The sequence below is a fragment of the Semicossyphus pulcher genome, unplaced genomic scaffold, assembly GCF_022749685.1.
Source record: "Semicossyphus pulcher isolate SPU_LCO1_2020_fin unplaced genomic scaffold, fSemPul1.0.p SCAF_12, whole genome shotgun sequence".
NCBI classification, from domain to species: Eukaryota; Metazoa; Chordata; class Actinopteri; order Labriformes; family Labridae; genus Semicossyphus; species Semicossyphus pulcher.
This window is the reverse complement of record NW_027211626.1, coordinates 8,676,367-8,688,630: the sequence shown is the minus strand read 5'-3', so window position 1 is coordinate 8,688,630 and position 12,264 is coordinate 8,676,367. Positions and strand designations below refer to the sequence as shown.

General features: G+C 40.0%; 2 protein-coding genes across 2 annotated transcripts; one reads left to right on the top strand and one right to left on the bottom strand.

Moving 5' to 3' along the window:
- Positions 1–1,625: 1,625 nt before the first annotated feature.
- LOC138588924 (DNA damage-inducible transcript 4 protein-like) lies at positions 1,626–2,861 on the top strand. Its single transcript, XM_069659178.1, has 2 exons — positions 1,626–1,872; positions 1,966–2,861. The coding sequence occupies exons 1-2, from the start codon at positions 1,704–1,706 to the stop codon at positions 2,463–2,465; spliced, it is 669 nt and encodes a 222-aa protein (XP_069515279.1). The 5' UTR covers positions 1,626–1,703; the 3' UTR covers positions 2,466–2,861.
- A 1,776-nt stretch (positions 2,862–4,637) lies between these two features.
- Positions 4,638–10,841, bottom strand: dnajb12a (DnaJ heat shock protein family (Hsp40) member B12a). Its single transcript, XM_069658449.1, has 9 exons — positions 10,709–10,841; positions 10,197–10,374; positions 8,962–9,107; positions 8,693–8,863; positions 7,795–7,874; positions 7,579–7,688; positions 7,315–7,487; positions 6,277–6,419; positions 4,638–5,794 (listed from the first exon to the last, which is right to left on the bottom strand). Exons 1-8 carry the CDS (start codon positions 10,839–10,841, stop codon positions 6,298–6,300), a joined length of 1,113 nt encoding a protein of 370 aa, XP_069514550.1. The 3' UTR covers positions 4,638–5,794; positions 6,277–6,297.
- Positions 10,842–12,264: the final 1,423 nt, after the last annotated feature.

The following is a 12,264-nucleotide window of genomic DNA, read 5'->3' as shown; positions in this document are numbered from 1 at the left end:
ATCGATGTGCAGAGACACATTAAATAAGTAGAAAAAACATTAACTTGTAAAGTGCACATGTGCAAAGTGTTTGCAGGCACAATCACTGAAAACAATAGATGCACTCAGGCACAAACATTTCACACGCAGACATGCACAAACAACACACTGTTTAAAGCGTCATCAGGTTTGTGATTTGTGCAGTGGCGCCATCTGCTGCATATTTACTGTATTGCACTGTCCGTCGCCACATGTAGCAGCAAACTTATACTTAAACTTAAATATATTTTTCAAGCTACATGTTTATATGTATAGGGCTTTCTTAAATAAAACCCTAAATTGCTCTACAAATATTATGTAAATCATATTCAACCTTGGATATAAACCAGTTTAAGCAATATAAAGAAGTTTTGTTAAGTGAGTTTATAGAGAGTTAAAGCATTTCTAGCAGTACTGAATATTATTTTCTTGTAAAAATAATCAAATAAAGTTTGTATAAATGGTCTGCAGCTGGGCTTTACAGTATTTGCATTCTACCAGCTCCCCTTAAAATGTCACACAATAGGCTATATGCTCACACAGCTACTTGTCTATCAAGCCTGAAACATTAAGAAAGAATTCAGCTTTTGGACAGTAAAACAGACTTCATTACAGAATGTCCATTCAGAATAAGAAGAAAATGACTGAAATGAATAAATAACGTGAAGAAAAACACCAGCTGATGATACGTGACGTTAACTTCGGTAGGAGTTTTTTTAAGGGGTGGGGGATGGTCAATGGGTGTGTAGGCTGCGTGCGTGTTGTAAATCAGGAGTCAGATGTCCTGTTGGACAGATCGGACTACATTTTTTGTAAGTCACTGGAATAAAATCGACATCATAAGAATACGTTTCTTTAATAAATGTACTTAAATGGTTGTATAGATACACACCTCTACCATCCTCTCACACAAAACAAACTGAAGCACACACCAAAGTTATTAACTGTATGTGAAGAAGTTAACACAAGCAGCCTAAATAGCCAACAACAACTTATGGAATTAAAACCAAAAGCCCGTCATTAGTTGCTTTTCATAAAAAGGTTTGATGGGGTAATTTACTAAAAAGTTGTGTTTTCATCACAATTGTCAATAATATATGAAAGGTAATAAAAAAAAACTGCTCTGTCAGCAACCATGGCTTCAGATCATTATCATACGGAAAAGCACGAGGCCTACGTGCGATACGTGTCAGTTCGAGCTGCTGTTACCAGGAATTAATCTCTCATCAGCTATTTCATCACTTCTTCTCCAAAAATACTGAGGGGGTGTGTCATCTTATTGTTACTTTGCATCTTGACGACGGGCGTTGATTGGCCAATGGATTAGGTTCTTTTATAATTCAATATGTGACAGTCAAATAACTTTAGAAAAACATCTAACTGCGTATGTATAGAAGTTTGGTTGGGGGTCGTTCGCCTGCGGGGTCAGTAAAGGGGGCTTGGCCTTTGCCTCATCAAAGGGACGAGAAATGTTACCAGGCAGGGTAGAGAGCTGGGGACATGAGCTGGAACCTGATTGGTTGAGAAATACAGTGGGCGGGGCGTTCTGTCTCGGGGTATTTAACGCTTTGTTCCATTGTTGCAGAGTGTGTTTTCCAGCTGGTCTGGCTCAGGAGGGGGGACTCACAGTCCGAGGACACCATTGCACTTTAGCAGTCAGATCTTTTTTTTGTTTGTTCGTAAATATGTCTTTTTCTTGCAACCAGTCTTTGGATGGTAGTTTTCCTCCGTCTCCATCGGAGGGCCCGGGTTCAAAGCGGCTGTCCTGGGGCAGTCTGCTGCAGAGGCTGACTGAGCTGAAGGGGATCAATCAGAGGGTCAAAGAGGATCCTCAGTGCAGCAGGAGTGAAACTGGTGAGTGCTGCAGGCTTTTGTCTGAGAAGGCTCTATTGTCTTTGTATGAAGCCAAGAATATTTTTTTCTTAAACCTGTTTTCTTTTGTTTTAGGGTCAGTGGCAGACATGTCCCTGTCAGAATCAGACAGCAGCTTCTTTTGTTATCCCCTGGAGGAGACTTTGGCTGCAGAAATTGTAGCATCTATAACCCAGAGTCTCACAGATGCTTCTCACATCCTGGGCTGCTCCAAACTCATCCTCCCCGATTGTCTTTTGCACTATGTCGGTCAAGAGCTGATTCATTTGGCTGTCAGCGAGCCCTGCGGCCTCAAGGGAGCGCTCATTGACCTTTGTGTGGACCGGGGGGACCAGGGCCCTCTATGCACTGTGGACCAAATAGCAGTGGACGCCACACTGGTCCCGACCTTCCATGTGACCCTGGTGCTGAGGCCGGAGTCCAGTGGGCTGTGGCCAAAGGTGCAGAAGCTCTTTAAAGGGAGCAAGTCACCCATATCCAGGCACCGAGAGACTCTGAGGCTGAGTACGAGCTTCAGGGCGATCAAGAGGAAACTGTACTGTTCAGGAGAGCTGCTGATTGAGGAGTGCTGCTGACCAGGTGCTCTGTCACTGATAAACTCGACTGAAATCATGTGTTCTATGACAGAAGGCTGGCGGGTCAAGCATTGTCTTATTTTGTATCTTATGGCTCCAACATATGTCAAATGGCACTGACAAGATGGTCCTGAAAGAACAGACTTTGTTGGTGTATGTTGTGAAATTTAAGGTTTTAAGGAACAAGTTATGTGTCACGGCAGCTGCTCACCTGGTTGCAGGTGACTCCACAGGGAAGACGCATGTTTGCACATGGGTCACTTTATGTCCTATGAATGTAAAATCCTACCCATAAGGGAACGGCTTATGTATTTGATAGTCAAATATCACCTGACATGTGTGTGTGTGTTTTGTATCAACGACTTAAACATGAACAAATAAATTATTTTCTATTCATTTGTGTTTGTGTGTTTTCTTATTCAAAAGCAATCAGTGATTTGCCGTCTATTAGCACATAAGAGTGAGTGTACTTGTAGCATGTTAGCGGCGTGGCTCCAGGGAATACAACAAAACTAATATGGACTGCAAAAAACTTTGTTCTTCTTGCATCACAACCAGGCTGACATTTCTGGTTAGCTAAATGAAATGTCTGAACTAGTATGGGTTAGTAGGGAAGTGTATTGCACTCACTTGAGAAAAAAAAAGTTTTCTGAATTAACTTTTCTAGACTCAAATTTCCAGACTTTCCAGGTAGATTTTTCAGACCATATTTGACATCAAAGTGCAAATAGCTAGATATTTATGTAAATAAATGGTTTTAGAATCAAACTCTGGCTATGTTTGCTATTACATTGCCAGAGGATTGTACCTGTAGGTACTGTAGCTATCTCGCTAATTCAGAAAAACAGGGCAGACTTTCTTTTCCTCGTGTGAATGCAATACGCTTCCGTAGGTTAGATAGACATGAATTCTGGTTCAGATATAAATTTCTTTAGTTGTAATACTACAGCACTTTCTCTCAAACGGTCATATCGTTTACCGGTAGGCCTAGTACTGACACATTTAGCCCCAGTTTTATTCCTCCTTTTTTTGATGATGCAGGGTTCCTGATGAAGTGTCTCAAGCCCCTTTTACACTGCCAGTTCAAGGCGGGATTATTACACCTGTCATGTTCTATCTTTTGTGTAAAACGCACAGAGGCGCAATGATGGAGCGAAGTCGTTCATTAAGCCTGCATCTATCCAAGTTACACCTGAAAGGACATAGCAATGTATTGAAGAAAAAAAAGATTATAAAATTGAAGTGTCATACTTTTCTATCTTCTTTCAGTTGGTTAGAAAGCTTCTAAAGGCGGCGATCTTACATCGCTCGCAGGCCTCGATTGTGATTGTGAATGTGACAGCTCTGGGATCCCTGACTGGAGTTGAGGCGGCAAACTTGTGCTGAGCATGGGGCTAAATTAAATTTAAATTTTCAAGGAGAACATAAAATATTTCCAGGATATTTGGTCATTTTAATCAATTTCAGGTGTTTCCAAGAATGGAAAACTAGTCTCTAAATTTCCAGATTTTCCAGGTCTTCCAGGACGCGTGGGAACCCTGATACTGTTATAATATAATAAACTATTGACATCCCCATCAGCCCAAGCTGTTCTTTGTGCTGCTTATTAGTAAGCTTTAGCATGTCACCATGCATATTAGAAAATGGGCAATGTAGAACTACTTATTATACCTGCTTAGCATTAGCATGTTAGCATTGTAACTGTGGGTATGTTTGAGCATGCTGACATTTGCATTTAGCTCAAGGAGTGCAGAATGACTCACTACTCACTATGCAGTCTGCTAAATGGAGAGTTCACCATTTTGTAGTGCTGTCCAAACGTATAGGGAGGATTATCAAACCCTATATAGCAGACTCAAAGTATCCCACAATGCATTGTGAAAAGTAGTAGTAGTAAAAAGGTCACTAACCCCGCACTATATTTCATCATGCATTTCGCCTAAAGAAGAAACAAATGATGGATTAAATGTAGGAGAGAAAGAGTCGAGTAGCTTTTCCATCTGACTGATGAGCTCACTTTAAAGTCCTCTACACAGAACAAGAGCTGAACTTTTTGTTCTACAATATTTATTGCGATTTAAAAAAAAATACAGGAAATTCTTTAAGATGAACGCAGTGTGTTTTAATGTGCATATAAACAATTTTCAACAATACTTTTAATTATTTGGGACTTTTAAGTCTATTTGTTTCTAACACAAACAAAAGCCCTTTATGAAGTAAATACAAATAGACTTGTGGGCTGCAGCCTCGATCATCCTGCCGACATTATCCGTGACAGCAGCAGCTCTGTTACGCGAGGTGGCCTATAAGTGAATGTATTCGCAATATCAGCACCACCTCGTTTTCACGCTTGTTTACAGTTTACAAGCAAGTGACACAGACTCCGCAACTCAGCGGTCAGTTCTCTGTATGCCTTTGTTGAAGAGCTGCACTAATGTGATATCATTTGGACTGTAGAGAAGTCCCGGAAAGCCAGAAATGGCAAGTTTTCGTTTTGCACCGAGCAACGATAAAGTAGCAGCTTGACGTGTTTCACTTTTGCATCACAATCGAACATCCTGCGATGTTACTGTTGCACATGCGCACATTGAAATTGCTAAACAATATGTCGTGCAGCCCTACATAGAACTATATAGTGATGAGGGAGTATTGAATCATTTAAGATGGCCTTAGCATCCTGTAAATGAGAAACTATGCACAAGTTAACCACTGGACAAATTTAATTCAAAGAAACTTTCATACAATTTTAGCATGTTAATTTAATAAATATGGTTTACTTTTATTTGTGCAACGATTTCAATACATGATCCAACAGGCTACAAGCAAATCCACGTTATAACATTACAGTAAATGATATTAACTTCAATAAACCCTGCACTGTTAAAAGTAAGATGAATATTTACAGTGGTAAGAACTATAAAAATTACACACTTTCCTTGTGAGTGGCTCAGACGTCTGTCTATGAGAAGGCCATGAGGTTTCTCAAAATGTTAAAAGGAAAAACAAAAAAAGACCGGGACAGAGAATTCTTATCTTAGCAGCTTCATTTACCATCACACAGACAACTATGCTCTTACTTTCCCCCGCGACGCCCAAAGGACTCTCACCATCCTGAAGACACTAGAGTAGGAAAATGTCAGCAGTCAACTCAAAGCTTCTCACAGTTCTACAGGAAGTCAATCTACACGGAGTTGCAGAGAGGTTCCCTGATGAGTTCGCTGCCCACTGCACGTAAGGCATTTTGATTCTCTTGGTTTGCTGCAGAAATACGCTCCAATTTCAGTGGGCTCCGACCGATGTCTTCTAATTAGATTCAAGTACCGACGAACCTAAGAAGAGCAGAAGAAACCAGCTTATATCAGATTCCTGTTCGTGCAGAAGAGACTCCACACAAAGCATTCATTATCCCAGCTTTATCAAGGGCTTTGCAATGCACCAGTTGCTTTGATTGATGCCTTTTAATTCGTCAAAGTACTATCACAACATGGTATTGCACTTGTGAGCGGGGCCTGTTTAAACTCTTCTTGTTGGTGTATTTAAGTGCTTGCAGGAAACATGTGAGACAACACAGCTGACCCCCGAATATCAGGTGTCAGTCGCTGCTCGCAACTGCATCACTGTGCGTCAATAAGATAAATATAAATCTGCGCTTACAGCTTGCTTGATGGATTACATATTGGAGGCCAGTTTGTTGTATTTAAATCCTTACAAAAATGTTCTGTATGCTTTAAAAAACTGTCAATCAAGTCTTTGCCGTTCTGTATACAATAGATAATAAAGTGTAATGTCACAGATTTTTCTGGAAACTTACCCGTTCGTGTGGAAGTGGTTTTTATCCGTCCAATATAACCTGAATCTCAGATAGTCTGGAACAGCTGGGAGTCCCCATCCTCTGTGCCCTTGAGTACAACTCAGAATCCCCAAAGTAACGAGCACGATACAGTAAGCCTTCCTCTGAAGGTACAAGGGAGAGAAAGTTAGTGAATTATTCTTTTGGAAGATGATTAAATGAACTCAAAAAGTGATATTTCATTTCAACAATGAACTAAGAGGAAAAAAACTAAGTAGAGAAAACCTGCTGAAATCCAGTTTTGAGGGAAAAATGCAAAAGAATTCACCCTAAAAAAGAGCTTATCTATTAGCTATATATAAATAGGTCTGTTAATATTTCTTAACTTTCTGATCTAAAGCAGCAATTGGACCCTGTAAAAAGCCACTGTCAGTCAAAGCTGGTGTTCTCTGTAATCGATAGAAGCAATAATATTTGAAATTGATGCCATAGCTGTGGAGAAAGTTGTACAGCACGTGGTTTCACCCATTCTGCCTTCCTACAATACCCAGCATGCATTGCGCCCCTCCCTCTGAAAGGAACGGCCCAGCGAGAGATGCTGGAGTGAAATACTACCGTTTTTGCTGCAGGCAATGGCTCAGAGCGGTACAGAATCTGAGATACAGAATATGAGAATATACCGGTGGATCGGCAGTCTACATTTCAAACCTGATGATTTTGAACATGACAACGGAGGCGGACGTCCCAGATTGAGGAAGTGTAGTTTAGCAAGCTCCCTGGCCTCCGCCAGATGGCGCGTTTTACGTACTCTGGAGGTTTTCCAGGGCCCGTCGGAGAAGCGGATAGCGTCCTCCAAAGGCATGGGGCAAAATTGCATTTTGTACCATAATGGCATGAGCTCTCCATAATAGCATGATAGGACTGAGGTCGAAAATCAGCCAACACTTTAATATTATTTGGAATATCTTAGATTTTCTGAATTTTTTTAAGCGATTCAATTTCAAAATAGCATTCAGATAAATCTACAAATAAAATATCTTTTGAGTGCTTTAAACTTACTCTGCTGCTTCTCCTTCCAACAGTTGTTTCTGAGATTGGAGATGTAGTCTTCTTCTACACTTCTCTCGACAATCTTCAGGTTATTCCCATTATATTCTTCATTGAAACGGTCTCCCACATAAAAAGGCACCTTCAGGTGTGATGTATGCCTTTTGTGAATATGTCCAGCTGACCTGATGCACAGAGAAGAAATGGTAACTTTATATGAGACAGAGGCTGTGACATGTGTATCTCATAATGTTCTGCGAGCAGAGAAGCACTTACGGGCGGAAGCTAAGGCTGTATGGAGGCTGAGTGACCATCATCTGGCTGAGAGCGGACACGATGATGAGAATTAAGATTGGCATCAGCTGTACGAACAGAGCCAGACCTCCCTGTGCAGACAGAAGAAACATTTGATTACTCAATCATTACAAGTCATACTGTAAATCAGCTCGAATCAAATCAAAGTGCAATCAAAGCATGATAAGCAGGACTTACATCTCTCTGTTGTTCTCGTCTTTCTTGCCTATTATGATGTGCAAAGTGCATTCTTCCATTTCTGTAAACGTGTACGTTACCTGGAAGGAATTTCAGGAAATAAAGGCTTAAAAAAAGATCAAATAGCACTCAGTTACGCGACAACTCTCAGCCATGTTAAATCAAGGTTTTCTCTGCAGCTGCTGATTCCACTGAATATCTCATATCAACCAGAGAGAAGGAAGTATGGAAGAAGTGTGTTTAAACAATGGCAGTCAATTTTTTCAGGATATCTCCTCAGGTTTTTGGCCTCTTCATTCTAAATAGTATATCACATATATATATATATATACCACTGCAATGCAATGGTTTTAGTAATCATATAGAATATTTAAGGCAATAACTAGTTAGAATAGCATTCTAACTCACGGTATACGTTACTGTGAATCTGATGAAGTCTTGTCACATGCTTGTAAGTTGTCAATAAGAAGATAATGGCAATTTAAAAACTTGTGCTTGGTTTCTACTGACATTCACAAGGAAGAACATCCAGACAGACAGCTCTATCTTTTTTGACTCTGAGCAGAGAATGATCGCTGATAAGCGCTGAGTAGAGCAAACTGTAAGAGGGAAACAGTACTTAAAGAGGGGGTATTGTGCTGTTTCACATTTTAAGACATATATATATATAATGTTATAATGTTGGACGTCCAGACTAAACGTGGGTAAAGTTTCAAATCTGTTGGGAAAAGTATGTTGGAGTAATCCCCAGGCTTCTCAGCTCAGTCTGCAGGCTGCTGTGAACGCCAGGTTTCACACAGTTTTGTGACGTCACAAAACTTCAGCAGGCTTCGGAGAGCAAATCATCAAACTACAATAACACTTTGACTGACCCTTAATTCATCTCCCCTTTACTTACTTGATGGGAAGCCTCCTCCAAAGAACATGTTAAAGAGGTCCTCAGGTGAAATGTCTGCTTCAAAATCGCGATGGTGTCTGTGTCTGGTTGGGTGTGATCTCTCCTCTCCATACTGGTCATACTGCCTTCGCTTCTCAGCGTTACTCAGTACAGCGTAGGCATTACCAATAGCTATAAGACAGAAAAAACCCACACAATTTTCACTTACTTGGAGCTCACATTGGCGTTTCCTCCATGGAACAACACTAGAGATTATCTCAAATTTTTACCTTTAAATGCCTCTGTGGCTCCAGGGGCGTGATTTTTATCTGGGTGAAATTTCAGAGCCAGCTTTCTGTAAGCCTTTTTAAGATCCTCCTCGGACGCGGTCTTTTCAACTCCCAGAATTTGGTAATAATCTTTACAGCTCTTAATCCTGCAGGCACAAAAAAAAAATCAGAATGACTCAACATGTAGATACATCCCGGAGATATCAATGAGACATCAGCTAACATTGAAAACACAGTTTAAACTCCCCCCCTTCGGTAGGCGTTACAGAACGCCACTGTACAACAAGACAACCAGACACAGGAACAGTTTTCCCCAGGCTGTCACTCTGATGAACAGTTACCTTTGTCAAAGTGTCAATTGACATTCTCTGTAAATACTGAAAAGTCTACAACCATCTACCTCTTGTACAACAGCCTGATTCAACAATATTTATCTCAATACTTTTAATACTTTGTAATATATAGTTGTATCCATAGGTCTGCATATAGTAGTTTTAATTTTTAGTGTCTGTGTTACCTTGTCTTAAGTGTTGTATGTCAATTAATGTGTCTGTACATTGAGAGTAAAGAAAAAAACAGAGTCAAATTCATTGTATGTGCCCACATACTTAGCCAATAAAACTGATTCTGAAACATCTAGCATTGTGTGAGCTAAGCATATGACAATTCTGAGACTAACGCATTTAATTTGTGCACTTTAAAGCATTTTCGAGAATGCTGCTTCTTCTCTACAAACAGCAGACAACTAAAGTCTCACAGTTAATAATCAACCATCAGTAGGAAAAAGATTAATCAGGATATATGTGATGCAATCTTGCTTTGTCATATGACTGATGACATGTTTACATCATGCTGGTTTTAAAATGCATGTTTTAAGATACGGTCAATAAAAATCACAATTATTACATTCAACTATATTCATCAGATTATGGTTTATTTCCAGGGCAATACAAACGATCATTCAAATCAATTTACCGCTCCAGTGACATGAACAATCAGTGCTTCTAGATCAGCATCAACCACTGACAGTTATTATATTTTCTAAGAGACCACACCACCAGCCCAAGTTACTGTGAATATGCTACACAATAACTAAATTCTGTTACTGATTAATTTGAGGGTACTGAGGGAAATATGTAGAGTAACTTAATTTACCACATCTACAGTGTTGTTTTTAGTACTATGTAGGGACGTTTTTTACTACATCAAAAGGATATATCTTAATGTATACTGACTTTCTGACAGCCTCCAGTTGCTCTGCGCTGTAAGGTTTGGCTGAGTCTGTGGCCCCCTGTGCGGACACATCAGCCTCCTCTCCATGGCCGCGGTGCCTCATAGTGGGTCCTTCTCCGTTCACATGACTGCCGTTTTCATCTGGAGGCTTTCCATTCTGCGATAAGGACTCCAATAAGTCTGTGAAGAAAGTGGAGCCATGTTATTCATATGTGCCACCTAACTCTGCTTAATTCCCTACCATGCTAACAGTTAGCAGTGTAGATGCTAACGAAGACGTCAAGGAACTAAATCAAATTTTCGACTTAGGAATCGCTGATGCAAAACAACAGGTCACAAAATATAGAGCAGAAATTGCGGGTGGGGGGCTTAAAAACTACAAATACCAGTGTCAGTTGGGAGCAGCTGGTGTAATGTTAAGTCGGTTATGCTAACGTTAGCTGATTTGGTTTCACAGCGACGGCCCCTTATCTGAAATAAAATAACCAACGAAACAGACGTTTATTCGACGTACTTTTGGCCTGATCTGTCGGGAAAAGACGCTGTGCTTTCTCCAGAAACTTCCTGGCTTTGTCCGGCTGATTGTTGTTGACTGCAATAAGGGCTATTTTAATGCACCGCTCCGCTTCGTCCTTGTTTGAGTCCATCGCGATACAGCGGAAATGTTTACTTGCCCTGGGACGCACGGAGATGACGTCGGTATGGAAAGCAGAAAGGGCCATTATTCACATGTAATTTAAAAAGCTATTTCGGCTCTCTGATTTAAGGTAGTACATTTGCTCTTGTAAATTGAAACTGTCTTCAGCTTTTAATGTTGAACTGATGAGGGACGCTTGGGAGATACATTGTCGCACCACTTTCTATGGAACAGCAGTGAAGTAATAATCTCAAAGATATTCATTTAAATAAATCTGAATCAGCTTTATTGGCCAGGTATGTAAACATACAAGGAATTTGACTCTGATGTAACTTCACTCTCTATGTACAAGCATTAAGCATCAAGCATGATATATAAAACAAAAATCTACAAGCCTACCTTAGACATTAAATGTCTGTTAAGTCGCCATCTATCGCTGAATGAAATAACACAATGGTGATTGAGCCTATGGCCCACTGATGAAAGCCATTGCATTTGCAGTATTACGGTCTGGGTGTCTGTGGTGACTTTTGCAGAAAAGAATCACAAGAGGCGCCCAGTTAGTGACGTGTTTTCCATCACCCAGCAGTGGTTGGTCTGCCAGAGAGGGTAGGCGGAACTAAGCAGCTGCTTTTCCTGTCACTGCAAGTGTTGCAAGTAAACCAACAAAGAAAAGATCCGTGACTACAGATACAACTTCAAAAATAAGTAGTCTAAAAAGGAAAGCGAGCGTCAGTGAGGAAAATCAAGAGTTATGACCGAGCCAACCATGGACATCACACATGGATCACTGTCTGGATATCTGGCAAGGTTGCCCGCTTTCAACTACTGTTTTGTCACTATAGGTGCTGCCAATTAGAACGAAACTGAGATCTTTGAGATTATAACTTATTTATTTTTAGCAACAATAACATAAGCCGGCAAAGCAGCAACAACTGCATTTCTGTAAAACAAACATTTTGGCTCACTGTTTTTTAGTTTGGTTTTCAGCTCTATTTATTCATTAGAAGCACATCAACAAGTTGATATAATTTCGATAAATTTTCATCATTAATAGACATACTGTTACCTCCAATAAATACCAAAATTATACTCTTTCTGCCCTTTCCTTACATTGTACAACTGTATGAAAATGAAATGAAACCGAATAGGACAGTAATAGACAGTAATATAGAGATGAGGAATGTAAATGACATATCACAGGCTTGACTCAGCTAGACCCACCCATACCTACTCTGCTAAAGCACAGTAAAAAACAAAACAAAATAAAACTTATTTATTTTTTTATTTCACATTTTTAAAGCTTCATTTTCTATACAGATAGTGTTGTTTGATGTTTTGAGTTTCAATGTTTCATTTTATCGTGTGAAATTGAAGGTGAATATTGGCACTTTCGGCTTTCCATACCTAATCGCTAGCGGTCTCGTAAATAA